The 16,464-nt window shown below is 32.0% G+C and overlaps 2 protein-coding genes across 2 annotated transcripts; both read right to left on the bottom strand.

The window, feature by feature from the left end:
- Nucleotides 1–4,655: 4,655 nt before the first annotated feature.
- On the bottom strand, nucleotides 4,656–6,688 carry Phum_PHUM518540 (uncharacterized protein; the record flags this gene model as incomplete). Its single annotated transcript, XM_002431235.1, has 3 exons — nucleotides 4,656–4,775; nucleotides 6,256–6,327; nucleotides 6,677–6,688. 3 exons carry the CDS (start codon nucleotides 6,686–6,688, stop codon nucleotides 4,656–4,658), a joined length of 204 nt encoding a protein of 67 aa, XP_002431280.1.
- Nucleotides 6,689–7,024: 336 nt separating this feature from the next.
- Phum_PHUM518530 (pre-mRNA-splicing factor cef1, putative) lies at nucleotides 7,025–12,617 on the bottom strand (the record flags this gene model as incomplete). Its single annotated transcript, XM_002431234.1, has 12 exons — nucleotides 7,025–7,108; nucleotides 7,662–7,790; nucleotides 8,327–8,491; nucleotides 8,782–8,898; nucleotides 9,019–9,273; nucleotides 9,379–9,745; nucleotides 9,976–10,106; nucleotides 10,220–10,421; nucleotides 10,503–10,735; nucleotides 11,021–11,170; nucleotides 12,389–12,545; nucleotides 12,604–12,617. The coding sequence occupies 12 exons, from the start codon at nucleotides 12,615–12,617 to the stop codon at nucleotides 7,025–7,027; spliced, it is 2,004 nt and encodes a 667-aa protein (XP_002431279.1).
- Between the last annotated feature and the right edge of the window lie 3,847 nt (nucleotides 12,618–16,464).

Raw genomic sequence — 16,464 nt, 5'->3', positions numbered from 1 at the left:
ATCGCACGCACCGTCAAGCATGCGAGCCATCCCCCGAGAATGACGAGCTTCCGGAGACGAGTCGATCCCCCGCGAAAGGAGCCGGTACATCCCATGCAAGAAGATCTTCCCGCCGACCCTCCGCTCGCATCCCCGTTTTCCCGGAGCAGGATGATGAAACCCTGAAAGAAAAGTGCCGAGTCCCACACTCTCTTTTCCCCCGGAAGGTTGGTTAGGTACAGGTCTGACTCTTCGTCTGCGACCGAGGAAAAACGGCTGTCAGCTGCCGCGCATCGGGAACAAGTCCCTAAATACCCTGTCGACCGGCGAGAACGCTTGGACCGTTTATCTGAAAATGCGCAACAAGCCGGACCCGAATTACACGATCAGAGTCATCCACTGCACCCGGCCTCCAAGTAGCTGGATTACAGGAGAGTCATAGAAGAACCTTGCCCAATCCTGTGAAATTAATCCACACGCCGTGTAGGTCAGGCAATATCTCTACTAAATATGGTACCTTTCAAGTTCCTTGTTAAAGAAATTAAGGAACCCTTTCAGATCACATCCACACCCTCCCATGAGAGACGAGTTCTCGTGGTGAACGGTCATCGATGACTAAAGTCGATTCTTAAACAAGATCAATGATAGCCTGCCTCACGCTCAGGTGCAGATGTCCTGAAAAATGCATTTCGTGCTAATCTTCCCACCCGGTAGTCGGGAGAGTGTGGGACTAAAGTCGAGGACACTAAAACTCCTGGATGTGCTTCGCTGCGGTCTTTCCTGAAGGAAGTGGCGCTCGCAGTAGTATAAGCCGTATTTCAGCCTCAACACTCCCCAGAACCAGAATTATCATGTCCGCATCCTTGAGGGTAAGAAACGGTTTCCCCTCTGGTATAGCCGAAAGGGGGATCCACTCCACCCGGTTAGAATTCCTTCCTCCAGTCAGACATCTGGGGGTTATTCCCGAGTTTGTCTTCGGTTAAACCTCCCGCACTTATACACACACATTTACATATAAAAATACATACTCATAGAATGAAACTTTTCCGAATGACTTTTTCGGTCCAACTTCACTCTTTACATTGTTTACAACTCTCTAAAAATGATGAAGATGATGATGATGATGATGATGTTGTACTACGCTATATTTACATTGGTTTAATTTTAATAATGGATCACAAAAAACCACCACCCCTTCTCCTTGAAGGCCCCGTTTCGGAAGCAAAACGAGCTTGGCGCTTCCTTCCGTAGGCATGGGAGCGTCGACGTTTGCAAGCAGACGAAATATAGTACCGAAAGCCGTGCACTCATAACCTCGGTAGACTTTTTAAAGATCACGTTATGTCCGCTTCTTCACGGCCGCATCCAGGAGAGCCCGGATTTTACCCGCTGAAACCCTCACACAGTCCTCTTCCCAGCCCAGATCTGCCGGCGCAACGACAAGCGTTGACAAGCAACTCCCCGTGTATTCCAGCCCACAATGGCTCCGACAAACCCCGCACCTTGTTCATTACGAGACGAAACGAAAGACCCAATGGATCCGAGTCCTCCTCCTTCTTAGAGCCTCATCCAACACACTCGTTTCGGAAGTCCCCATGTTGTTCGGCGTATTCGGGCCCCCGCAGCCCGCCATTCCGCGAGCAAAGTTTTTTTTTTTTTTGTCAAAGGATAGAAAAAAAAATGATCAATAAAAAAATTTTTTTTTTTTTTTATACAAATACAAATATTTTTATTATTGTTATTATTTAAAATACAAATAATTAATTAATATACAACAATTTTTATTTAAATATATATGTATATAAAACAGCGTTGAAAACTTTTTCATTCTTTTTTTCTTTTGTTTCATTTAAATAAAAAAATAATTAAAACATACAAAAAAAAAAAAAATTTTTTTTCTTTTTTTTTTTTACTTTTTTAAATAAATAAAATTATATATGACGAAAATGTGTTTATTTTATCAAAAAACCATCCACCCACACGCACACGCACACCCGATCGAATGTTTTCTCTCATTTAGAATTCTAACGCGTTCGTGTGCGTGCGCGCTATATAAATTTCCCATCATTTTCGAAAATCTTTTCAAAAGATTCCTTCCTTCCGTAACCGCTAAGAGAAACGATGAAAAATCAAAACAAAAAAAAAAAAAAAAACACGTTTTCCGAAAAATCTTATTTAAAAAAAAAAATGATGATAATAATAATAATAAAAATAAAATAAACCGGAAACGTCATAGAATTCGACGACGTCATCATCATCATAAAAAAATTCCCTTCCGCTTACTGAACAAGAGTAAAAATAAAAAAATTTGTAAATTCGAAATAAAATAAAATAAAATAAATTTAAAAAAAAAAAATTCAACAGACGTTTCAATAATAATAATAATAATAATAATAATAATAATAATAATAAATATAAATACTTGTTAATCGATAGATCGATCGATCAATCGATCAAATGTCAATCGAGTTATAAAAACAACATGAAAACGTGAAGTGATCAATTCTTTTTAACTTCTTCCTCTTTCTCCCTCCCTCCCTCTCTCTCTTCCTACCTCCCTACTTCGCGCTTTTCCGAATTAAGGCCGAGTAATTAATATGATAATAATAATAATAAATTCACGCCGCGTAATTACAAAAAAAAAAAGAAAATGATCGTTCATCATGACGCTCAGCATTTAAAAAATCTATAAAATGTACAAACTCAAATCTATTTACAATAAATTTAAAAGATTCAAAATCATCATCAACCAACTTTTGTCGTGGAACGAGAGAGAGAAAAAAGAACACGATGTGCACGTGGTAGTAGAAAAAAACTCCTTAGAATTAATTACCGAACTTCGATTTACTTCAAAGTTTTTTTTCTGGTATCGCGAGCGAACGAGCGAACGAGCGCGAGCACGCACGCATGCACACACACGTCGAAAAAAAATAAAAGGAAATGACGTCACCGGAAGTCCTCGATATTATTTCCCCCTGTCTCCCTCGAAAAAAAAAAAAACAGCTATATAATTTCCTCCTATCCTATCGCTCTTTCTTTCCACCTTCTTCCCCACCGACCGTAAATTAGAAAAAATAAAAAATAAAAAAATGAGATGAATGAATAAATGAATGAGTGAATAAATGAATTGAATGAATGAATGATTGAATGAATGAGTGAATGAATGAATGAATCAAGTTAAATTAACTTTGATGAAACGTATATATATAAACACGACTCATAAATATACATATATAAACTTACATACACGGTTTACAATATATAAAATCTAAATAATAATGATAATAAAAATAATAGTAATAATAATAATAATAATAATAATAATAATAATAATAATAATAATAATAATAATAATAATAATAATAATAATAAAACATTTAAAATAATATACAAAAAAAATTTTTTTTTTTATTCTTTTGGACACGTGGAAAAAACGGCAAACGACGTACGTAGTACGGAAAGAGAGATGGGATGGGATTGGACGAGGGTAGGGGGGGAAGAGAGGAGGAGGTGGAAGGCGAAAGGTGAGAAGGAGAACCCGAAAGAACAGAAAAGAAAAAAAAAGACGAATCGTAAACGGATTTTCCAGGCAGAGAAAGAAGAGAGGGAGAGTCAGCAAAAAAAATGAGGTAGAAATAAAAAAATTTTGGCGGGAAATTTAATTTTCTCTTTCTCTCTCTCTCTCTCTCGCTCTCCCCCTCCTCTGATCTACTTCTTTTCTTCTTATTCTTCTCCTTTTTCTTTTTCGCATTCAAAATAATACGAAGCGTTGTTGTTGTTGTTGTTAAAACACACCTGAGTTCTATTATTATTATTATCATCATCTTTTTTTTTTCTCGTTCGTCACCGCGAATAAAAATACACTGTTTAAAAATTACACGATCATAATAATAATAATAATGATGATTATTGTTATTACGAATTCAATTTCAATTTTTTTTTTTTCCAGTGGTGGCAACCGTTCAAAATTTAAAAAAAAAAAAAAAATTAACAAAATTAATTTTAAAATAATTATTGCCATAATAAACATAGTAGTAGTAATTTCCGTTTCTCTTTTTTTTTTTTTTTTTTTTTTTTTTTTTTTTTTTTTTTTTTTTTGGTTTTCTCTCCTGCGTTTTTTTTTCTTTTTTTTTCTGTCTTAATAAACATTATAAAAAAAAAAAACTGCACGTTTACGCACATTCATACTTACAACATAATAATAATAATAATAATAATAATGATAATAATAATAATTAATGTTTATGCGTACGCGTTCAGCTTTCTTTCTTTCCTTCCTTAAAAAAAAAACAAAAAAATTTTCTCTTCGTCTTAAATAAAAAAAAAAAAAAAAAAATATTTATATATGTATAAATATATATATATTCTCACAACTACAAAATTAAAAAAAAAACTCTCCCGTAAATAATAATAATAATAATAATGATAATCGCGGTAGCGGTAGCGGTAGCTATACCACTAGTAATAATAATATTAAAATATAAAATCAAAAAAAAAAAAAAAAAACGCATCGACCAAAAAAAAAAAAAAAAATATTAAAAAAGTTAAAAAAAAAAAAATGCGTGCGCGCGACCACGTGTGCACATATATATACATACACGTGTATTTAAAAAAAAACGCGCACGCATATAGAACGAGACCGAACGTTTTTTTTTCCCATGGAGGAGGGCCGGTGATTACACATTGAAGGATCGGGGTTTGAGTGCACTAAGATTCAATAACACACGTGCCTGTTCAGTAAGCTCAAGTTGATCTTCAGTTTTACCACAAGCCACCATCTCCCACCTTACATCCAACTGTAAAGAATACAGGTAACCAACTTTACTACTACGGCACACGGAAGTCACTCCTTCAGTTTTATACACCGTAAATAAATAATAAAAAAACTCGCATCGCCATATTTTTTTTTTGATATCGAACGACGCGGAAAATTTTTTGAAAAAAAAAAAACAAAACAATAATTAATAATAATAATAATAATAAAATTTTCACACACGTGAACAACAACTTTTTTTTTGTGAATTTTGTGAAACTACACAAAACATTTCAAAAAGTAAAAAAAAAAAAAAACGGTGAATAAAACTGAACAAGTTACTTATCAAACTAAAACAAAAAAAATTAAAAAAAAAAAAAAAAAAAACTACAATTTAAAAATAAAAAAATAATAAAAACACTCGTTGTATACTTAGCCTTCAATAATAATATTAATAATAATGATAATGATAATAATGATAATAATAATAATAATAATAATAATAATCGTTCGACCCCCCGATCACGATTGAAAAAATCGAATAAGGCAAAAAATTTTAAAAAAAAAATCAAATTATTAAAAATATTATTATTATTATTATTATTATTATTATTATTATTACTAAACCAACCGCGAACTATTCTCTATCTCTCTCTCTCTTTTTATTTCCCTCTCTTTTTAATTTTTTTTATATATAATTACTTTTTTAACGCTATGGAAAAACAATTAAAAATAAAAATTGAAAAAATTTTGTCGAGTAATCGAAATCGACGGCGTTCGAATCGAACGAACGACTTTTAACCGCTACAACGATAATAAAAATAATAATAATGATAATAATATTAATAATAATAATAATAATACTTAATAACAATGTTAAAAACCCGAATTGAATTTTCCGTTTGAAAATTCCAAAATGTTACCAACCCCCCGCCTGTCGCCGTTTCCCTGAACTCTAAAATTTTTTTCCCCGCCCCAAAAAAAAAAAAGAATTAAAAATTAAAAACGATCGAAATTAATCTACTGCCACGACGGTAAATAACCGTTTGTCTTAAATTAACGATTAAAAAAAAGTATTCCTGGTTTGTTTTGTTACTGTTAAAATTAACACAACGCCAAACCTTTTGTTACTAACACGTTAGGGTAACAAATAAGACAAAAAAAAAGAGAAAAATTGTCACCGCATTCGTTTGTTTGTAGTTGTTCGAAATGCGTTTGTTAATGACACATCAACACACACACACACACACATACAACATAAAATGTTTATAATACGAACATGAAACAAAGTTAAAATAAATAAAAAAAAAAAAAAAAACATAAAAATTTTCCAGGGAAAGAATTAAAACATGTGAAAAAGGCGAGGAGAGGGGGGATTAATTTTTTTTTTTTTTTTTTTTTTTCGTTTGTTTTGGCGGGTGAGGAAATAAAAAAAAAAAAAAAGGTTGGGGTTGTTTGTTGTTTGTTGTTGTTGTTGCGTGTGACACAACGTGGAAAAAGCAAAACACCAATATTACTCTTACCTTGGGACAATCTTCGTCTTCTTCGCTACCAGAAACATCTCCGGCGAAAAGAATTCGTTTCCGTACGCCACTCTGAGAAAACAATCAAACTACAGAAACCATTCCGAAAAAAAAAAATCACTGGAAAATTTATATATATAGGCTAACACAAAGCTTAATTTTCCCAAACCTTTTTTTCTTTTTTTTTTTTTTTTTTGTACCCGTCACCCCCAAAATTAAAAAAAAAAAAAAAAAATACCCCACTCTCAAAAAAAAGAAAAAAACAAACTTAATACTTAAAACTTAAAACTACATCTTTTTTTTTTTCAAGCTGTGTTTTTTCACCGCCTTCTCGAATGATAATAATGATAATAATAAAAAAAAAAAAAAAAGCACACAAAAAAAAACCAAATAATTAAAATTTTGATACTTTTAGTTTTACCCTTTCCGCCATTTTTTTTCTGGCCTTTTTATAAACAATCACCACAAAACTAAAAGTAACAAAATGAACGTCAACTAACGTGAAAGTAAAAAAATATAAAAATAAATAAAAAACGTGAAGATCAATTTAAGTTTTGGGAAATAATTTAAATCTCAACGAAACTTCTCCCCCTCCCCCTCACTTCCTCCTTCATCCCTCCCTCCATTCATTACTACGTTAAAAACATTTTCATAAAAATTCCAATTAAAATAATAATAATAATAATAATAATAAAGTCACCACCACATTTAATTTATTATTTACCTCGCCTAAAAAGCAAATGATTAAAGCAATTACAGTCAGCCCCCTTCAATATCTATATATAACATCCCCCATATAAAAAAAAAAAAATTTTTTTTTTTTTTTAAAACCGGTATAAGCTATTCTCAACCCCTAATTGTAATAATAATAATAATAATAATAATATTCGCAATACACATATATATATGATTATTCACAGCTTGAATAAATATTATTTATAACATAAATATATATATATATATATATATATATATATATTTTTATACACAAATTTATTTATTTATATATATATACACTTAGGTAACACAATCCCCTGACACCCAGGCATCAGGCATTCAATATTTATGTTTCGCACGCACTTATGTACCTACATAAATGTGCCTTTTTGTGTGCCATGTTAATTTATTGTACATAAATACGCACGCATAAATAATTGTATAAGTATAATAATAATAATAATTAATAAAAACAGTTAGACATTTATATATATATATAACGGTTATAAAATCTTTACCGCCGTTACACGTTTCTCCCTTTCCCTCCCCCTTTTTTTATTCGAGGAGGACTACGTGACAAAAAAAAAAGGGCGTAGGGGGTAAAGATTTTATAAAGAGATAAAAAAAAAAAAAAAAAAAAAAAAAAATGGTTACTGATTGTGTTACATTTTATTTCTATTAAACCATACCTTAGCCGAATGAGTGTGAAGAGCGTCGTCGCTTATGAAATTCGCACCTAATTCATCGTGAAGAGTGTCACGAACGATGGAAGGCGGTGAAAAGAGTATTGAGGTTTCGCTTCCGATTAATGATTTGCTCTGTATTTATTTCGAGAAAAGAAAAAAAAAATAATAAAAGAAATTTAATAACGACGTAAAAAATATAAGAGGTGAGAAAGAAAAAAAAAAAAAAAGATGGAAAATGAGAGAGAGAGAGAGAGAGAGAGAGAGAGAGAAGATAAAAATCAACCTCCTACCTTTTTGCACAAACACATTTCTAACATTACTTAAATTTAATTAGTACCTCCTAGACACTTATTAAAATTTTTTTTGCAATCGAAATCATGGAAAAGTTAACGGTAATTAATTTTTAGACACTTCGAGTAAGGTAAGCAAGTACTAGTGAATTGGATGAGTCAACATTTTGAACTCACCGTAAAATTTTTCAGGGAAAAAAAACAGCTCTAACAAAAGGGGTCGGGGTCGGGGACGGGGACGGGGACGCTAAGGGACGGGTATCATGGTAAAAAGCTAAAAAGACAAAAAATTAATAGCCCTGAGAACAATTAATCCGATTTCATTCAAATTCTACTCGTTGATGCAATTTAATAATGATAATAATACTCTATACTCACGGGGGTTTCTGAAAAAAAAGGTTCTTCCGTGACCCCTGGACCCGATATCGCGCTCCAAGCCGCCACTAAAGATTTCCTAGCTTTTTTATGAGGTAGTGCATTTTCTTTTCCGACCGCCGTACCGGGTTTTCTTTTCGACGAGTACCCACTATCCGAAACCACACTCTGAAATAATAGAAGAAAAAAAAAAAAAAAAAAAAAAAAAGGGGGGTAGGTTTAAATGAGTTCCATTGAAAATTATTATTCTACTGCATCTACTCCACTCGTAAAAAAAAAAAACCAAAAGAAAAAAAAAAAAAAAAAAAAATTTGCTCGCATTCAAATAAAAAACCAAATAACTATTCTGTGCACATTTTGCTTGATTTTATTATTATTATTATTATTATTATTATTATTATTATTATTATTTTTAAAAGCCACAAAACACCGATACATTACAACATTTAAACATTTACCTGACTACTTGAATGCGTGATGTAAGAAGTGTCAGTTTCATATTGAGAATCAGAAGGATCTTGTTCCTTCTTTATTATTTCTGTTATATCTTCAACTAGTCTAGTTGGTGTCTGTGGCTGTAATCACAACCATTATTACCATTATTACCCTACTTAATTCCTTTAAATATTCATCGATTATTTCACCGGGGGACAGGTGACGACCAACCGATGTTCAAAATAAATAAACCGTCTTACCGTAAATTTGGCTAATCCACTTTGCTTTTCAAATTCCGCCAATGCGTTTTTAAATGGCGTCGGAGTTTTCGGCGTCAAAGACCGTCTATTTTTTGTAGGCGTCGTGTGATCGTTTTCCCTTTGAAGCGGCATAGGATTCGGCGTCGTCAAAGGACTACTACTTCTCTCATCGTCGTGAACGGGAGTCGATTGAAGGTTAAGAGCAGTTCTTCGAACAGACGTAGAATCGAACGATAACGAAGGACTGTTAAGAAACTATTTCCCCCCCAAAAAAAAAAAAAAAAAAATTATTATTTTTGTAAAATTTACTCTTCGAATCATTTGTTAAAACGTTTAAAAGTAAATAAGCGTGTTCTGTACCTGTGACGGACTAAAAGGTAACTGTTTGATCGGTGTTCCTTTCATCGGAGTTGTGACCACTCCTGCAGTAATGAATTCTTCTTCACAGTTTTCTTGTTTGACTCTCGCACCGAAAATTTGTTCGCCTTTTACATTGAATGGAAGTTCGCTGAGTTCTACGGGTCGCCTGTCCGGAGTCATGAGTGGGACATGAACAATTTTCTTTTCCGGAGTCATCACGGGAACGTGCCATATTTTTTTCATCGGCGTGGTATTGCTATTAGAACGAGTAGGTATCGCATTATCAATATCTTGAAAACCTTCATCACAATTTGGCAATATTTTCACCGGTGTTGTCGGATTAGATAGTAGTTCCAAATCGAGGTAACTACGATAAAATGAAACCAAATTCTTTGTGTGCTCTACCTTTTCTTTCCTTTTTTTTTTTTTTTAACCTTCTTTAAACTCTTTAACGTAGTGAGAAAAATTTTCTTCTGCTTAATTAATGTTAACGTATTTTCTTTTTAACCGGCGTTATTATTATTATTATTTTAAATCATTGACAACGTTTTATTAATTTTCGACAAAAAAAAAAAAAAACAACAAACAAGTACTTACCTTAAAGGTGAAACAACCGTTTGTCCACTTTTCGTCGGAGTTCCCAAACGGCAATCGTTTTGTCCATTTAACGGAGGCGTTTGCGGCACCATTTGAACGGATTGACTATTATTTAATGAAGGCCAATTGCTCTGCGTTAAATATATATATATATAAATTTCGTTATGAAATTTTCGACGCATTCGACGAAAATTTATTTAAAAAATTGTTTGAAAATCTCGATAAGAGAATTTTGTAACAATACCTTTAATACGGACATGTGGGGAGAATATTCAATTATTTTTCTTCCTTGTCCACCCTCAGATCTATTTCTCTCCTTAATTTTAACTTCGTTTCTAAAAACTTTCATTTTCCTGCTCCTCCTCGAATCCGCGTTCCTGTCTCTCACGTCTTCGTATTTTCGCCTCATTGTCGAATTCCAATGGTTTTTTATTGCATTGTCCGTTCTGTAAACGACAACAAACCCAAATAACAATTTTTCTCAATGTTGAGAGTTATGCGTCGATTTAAATCGTCTGCAATCTTACCGCCCGGGAAGAAGTTTGGCTATTTTCGCCCACTGATTTCCCCAAGATTGATGAGCCTGATAAATTAACCTATCCTCTTCTTCCGTCCAAGCCGTTTTTTTAATTTTCGGATTCAAATGATTGTGCCATCTTTCCCTACACTGTTTCCCTATTCTTCCTTTCAATTGTCTCGCTATTAAAGTCCATTTTTTCGGACCGTATTTTCGCACCAATTCCACAACTTTTTCATCCTCCTAAAAAAAAAAAAAAAAAAATTCCACGCATTGTGAAATTTTAAACGTAATTTGATTTAAATAAAAAGAATTCATTGCTATTGAACTCTTCCCGTAACAAATAAAAACAAAACCTAGGTACGATCAAATAACGAATCTCAAGGTTGTTACATGTTTTTATTTTAAAAAAAAAAAACTCCAAGCTCGGGTCACGACTTTTAACCGACCAAATCGTTACGATATTATTCTGGTACTCTTATGACCTTTGGCAGTAAAAAAAAAAAATTCGTAAGACAAAATTCGTACCTCTTTAGTCCATGGTCCCTTGACTAGCTCCGGATTGACAACCTTTTGCCACCTTTGCTGGCATTGCATATTTGATCTGTCGGCAAAATGTTGAGATATCAAATCCCATCTTTCACTATACTCATCTACCAATTGTTTCAATTTCATATCCTGTTTAAAAAAAAAAAAAAAAAAATTTGGCAATGAGAAAAAGAAGACGATTCGATGATAATTATTCAATAGAGAAAGATTAGTAGTAATCATCGATGAATTAAATTCAAAGGAAGATTCTACCTGCGAGAAAAGGTAGGTACCTCCTTTTAAACAATTACTCCAGTTTTTTTTTTTTTTTTTTTTTTTTTTAAGTGAAACGGAAAAAATATTATTATTACAACTTTGTACATATTGAAATTTTTTTTTTTTTTTCTTGTACGGATAAATAAAAAAAAAACACAATTAAAATAATCTAGAAAAAAAAAAAAGGGCGGCACAACTTTTAATAACAAAAAAAAAAAAAAGAGGGTAATACAACCGGATATATCTTTTGCTCACGATATAAAACGAAGGGGAAATAGCACATCGAAGAATTCCCATACGCACTTTTTTTTTTTTTCAGTTCAAGGATTGCAGACATCCGATTCAATTTTAATTACATGCCAGGGGAACAAGAAATAAAAAAAAAAAAAAAAAAATGCCCAAATTTTTTTTTTTTTATTCTCATACGTGTAAAAAAAAAAAAAAAGTTGATATATCCCATAATCTGTTGTTGCTATGCCAGAGACGAAGGTTAAGATGAATGAAGATAAACAACAACAAAAAAGAAGAAGGAAGGGAAAAAAAAACTTTGGTCCAAAACGAAGTAAAAAAAGGCCAGAGTTGTAGTATGTTGTAGTTCATTACGCGAGGCGTGACCGTCTCCACAAAAAATTAATTATTTACCAACAACAACAACAACAAAAAATTTTTTTATTATTTTTTTTTGGCGGGAGACCTTGACTCGCGGGTTCATCAATAATTTACGTACGCATCCAGTTTTTTAAGACTTAAAAAATTGAATGAAAACTCTTGGCTTGCTTAACAACAACTTTTCTCATCAAGGTCAATGTCATACTTAAATTCCTTATTTTAACGGACAACTAAAAAAAATTTTTCCAACTTATTGTTTTGTTTTGTAATCGTTCTTTTCATTTATTTCTTATTGAAAATAATCACCTGCGAATAACTTTTGAGCTAATGGAAAAATCTAATTTTTTTTTTTGGTTGTTGTACAGGTGTAAATAAACACCTGCACGTTTAAGATACGCGTCCACATTTAAGGCACAAATAATCCTAAACGTAAGAAAAAAAAGAAAAACGTGAAAAAAGGAAGAAAAAAAAATTTCAACTCACTTCTTCCTTGCTCCATCTTCCTTTATTCAACGGTTTTTTCGTTTTTTGTAATCCTTGTCCAGGTTGTCCCACGTCGTCTATGACACCGCTGTTGGATTCATCTTCTGATATAACCGATATATCCTCGTCGGTTTCCGAATCGTAACCGGATTGGTGCCTTGTAAAAAAAAAAAAAAAAAAAAAATTAACAATTTATTTTTTTCACTTAAACATACAATGGCGCAAGCATTAAATCATTCGAAATGATAAAAAAAATAAAAAATTTTCTGGAATATTCGATGATTACCTAACAACCCCAGACATGATAAAAGAAAAAATTATGAATTAATACAATGATAAAATATGTGCCAAAAGACGTAATATGGCGACGACAACTTTAGGTTTGTGAATTAATTTTTGGCTTCAATACTTAATTTCCGTCTTTTCCTTTACTCTTCGTACACCTCTCTCTCTCTATCTATCTCTCTCTTTCCTTCGCACTCCATTGATTATTTTTCGATAAATGAAATTCCGTACAATAAACGACGCAACCTGGACACTTCCAGAATATAATTTTATTTTTTTGTTTTTTAAGATACAAATCATTCGACCGTGAGCTCATCGAAGGAAAAAGGAGGAAAAACATTCCATGACGAATTCAACTACTTGGCAACCGCTCACCTTTTTAATAATAATAATAATAATAATAATAATAATATTACAATCGTGCGATGATTCTATCAAAAAAAAATATTGTACGAAAAAAAAATCACCCTTTCGACAACTTCCGAAAAGGAAATCAAAACAACCCCTTAGAAAACGGTGCGAAATTCCAGGAAAAATAAAAAAAAAAAAATTAAAGGGGTTGTTGAAATTCGTTTAGTTTAATTTTAATTACGATGCCGGAAACGAAACCTTCGAGAAAAAAAAAATTTACGATTTCGGGTTAAAAGGAGAATAAATAAATTTACTCGAAACAGGATTACGTAATAATAATAATAATAATAATAAAAGGCAAAAAGACTACGACACGATCAAATTCCGTAAAATCATCTTTTTCCCCTTTGAATTAAAAAAAAAAAAATTTATTTATTTTATCCTCGATTAAAAAAATACAAGTTTGATTTCGTAACTATCGGGTTCTCTCTGGAATAAGATGGCCACCCTATTTCCCAGGAGGTCGGTAATCGGGGGTTGATATACACACATTTATACACATGTGTACGTAAGTGTAGGGATTCGAGTCGCCGGCCTTCCTTCCTTTCTTCCTTCCTACCTTCGTTCTTACATCAAAGAACAGAATAATAATAATAATAATAAACGAAGGGTGTTCATTACGTCATCTTTTTTTCTCTTTTACCCTCCGATAAATTATTCGTGATAATAATAAATACGTAGCAGCAGTCGAAAAAGGCAAAAATTAATTTTTTTTTTTTTTTACTCATGACAAAAATTTATTCCTACGTACATTTTTAATTAATAAAAAAAACTTTTGGTAAAAAGAAAATTGGAAAATTATTATTCGACGGATGAAAGATTTCAACTACCCCTCATGCTCTCATCCATCTAATTACCCCCTGAACCCATGTCACGATTGAAGAAACATTTTTTTAAATCGTGTTTACCGGAGCAAAACCAAAATTTTCTTATAACGAAAAGAAAGAAAATTCGTGCACGAGTTTGAATGAATTCTTCATTATTATTATTACTATTATTATTATTATTATGATCGACAACATGTGGTAGGCGTGATCGTCACGAGCCTTTATCAAACCATCATCTTCATACATAAGAAAGCATCGGCGCGTGCACGAATATACTACCATACATTAATCTGTACAACTTCCTCTGTCATTTTTTCAAAACATTCAAAAAAAAATTAAAAGAGGAAATCATCATCATCATCATCATCGTACGAGTCGAAGAACAATCAAATTATTATTATTATTATTTCGTTTAATTCTCTTCCTTTCCTTCGGGGGGAAAGGGAGGGAGTAGGATTCGGTCGAGAAAAATGAAAAGTTAAAATTTTAATTGTCGACCATCAATGATGGTTAGTGATGGCTTTGAAGGAAAGGAAAGGAAAGGAAAAATTATTATTATTATTATTATTATTATTAATATGGCTGCCTTTCGAGATCATTCGACCAAAAACGATTCACGTCGATTAACATAAATTCGACCGAATCGACCAACCCTTTTTTTTTTTTTTTACCTCTTTCAAGATGAACAAAATTAAGTGAGGTTAAATTACGAAGGTTACAAAACGTTTCTGCTGCTGCCCTTTTTTTAAATAATAAATCTCGTTCGTTTTTTGGAAATTTTTAAAAAGAAAATTTTGAAAGAAATAATAATAATAATAGTAATAATAATAATAATTTCAATGTTCTTCATTCTGTCCATTCAACTTTCAAGGCTTTCCTACCTATAATGTAATTTAATTCTGAAACTTGATTTTTTTTTTCAAGAATTTTCTTTTGTACCTGATTAAAAAAGGATTAAATTTAAACAATTTGAAAATTTAATAGATTTACTTAGAATTGCGATTTACCGCCCTCCCCCTCCCCCCAACCAAAAAGAAAAACAGCGAATTACTAAATCTGTTTTTTTTTTTTAAATAATCGCAATAATAAGACAAACAACCGAGATAACATTTTTCTCATTTATATTTGTTTGTTTTTCTGGTTGTCTCGAATAGCCAGCCAGTCATAAACTGTGAAAATTTTATTAGAATCTTTTTCTTTATTATTATTATTATTATTATTTAAAACGAGTCGGAAACGACATTTTATAAACCGGAAACCAAAACTTGAACAAATAAAAAGAAAAAGAAAAAAAAAAAATTCAATCTCGAAACGAACTTTGAAAATCATCAAAAGAGTCAATGACGAGAAAAATTCTTTTTTCTCTCTCTCTCGTTCTCATTCTCATTCTCTCTCTCTTTCTCTCCATCGGGATTTGTAATCAAATAAGTTTTTTAAACAATGACAGAAACAACAACAAAAAAAAAAAAAAAAAGCAAACAAACAAATAAATAACAATTCAAATAAAGGAAAAATCTTCGTTCGTTTCTTGAATTTCATTAAAAAAGTATACAATTTAAAACCAAATAATAATAATAATAATAATAATAATAATAATGACTTGACACCTCGGGGCATTTCATATTGACACGAAGGAAAACGAGAATTCAAAATCAAATTTAAATAATAAATAAATTCGCGTTCGATGTGGAAAAAATTTTCCACATAGGTTTTCCACACAGAGGCTGGACAAAAAATTTCTTTTTTTTTTTTTTTTTTTTTTTTTTTACAATCGAACATGGATTCTCTCCCGGTTTTGTCAACGATAGGCAGCTGCAAACTCTCTTATCTAATAACAACAAAAGCAGCCATTCTTCATTATGATGGTTAGTTTGTGGTGGCGGTCTTTAAACATTTATACACACAGTCAATCTATTAATAAAACGCGATTAATAATTGCCTTCCCTGCTTCCGTTTCGACAAAGACGAAACAATAATTTAATTCATTATCATTATTATTATTACAAATCGAAGAAAATGCAAGTGAAAATTTGGGAGAGAAAAAAAAAAACACCGAAAGATCCGACGAGAAGAGAATGTGATCATTCAACCGGTATTAAAAAATATAAAGCTGTATTATTTAAACACGCCAGAAGAGCATCTGCCACCAACTTCATTTTCCTGCCATCCGGGGCCCCTTTTTCCGATGACCGTAAAAAAGAGAGAGAGAGAGAGAGAGTGTGTGTTCATCATCGTTTCCTTTTTACGCTTTTTTTTAAAAATACATTTGCAGGATAAAAAAAATTATTATCATCATCATAAAATAAAAAAAAAAAAAAAAGGAAAATCACGAGATTCGATATAAGATTACTTACTGATCTCCCAGAGAATCGTATTCTGGATAAATATTTTGGGGAGAACAAAACCAGGGTAAACCCTGATGAGGAGGAGGCGGCGGCGGACGAGGAGGAGGAGGATTTTCACTTCCGCACGAAACGTAATTGAATCCGAATTGAGAAATAAAATTTCCAGTATTAACCGTTGGCGAATTCGTTATATCCTTTCCGAACGTTT

The sequence above is a fragment of the Pediculus humanus genome, genomic scaffold, assembly GCF_000006295.1.
Source record: "Pediculus humanus corporis 1103172108283 genomic scaffold, whole genome shotgun sequence".
In the NCBI taxonomy this organism is placed as follows: domain Eukaryota; kingdom Metazoa; phylum Arthropoda; class Insecta; order Psocodea; family Pediculidae; genus Pediculus; species Pediculus humanus.
Note: the sequence above shows the minus strand (reverse complement) of the source record. Positions and strands in the feature narration are given on the sequence as shown.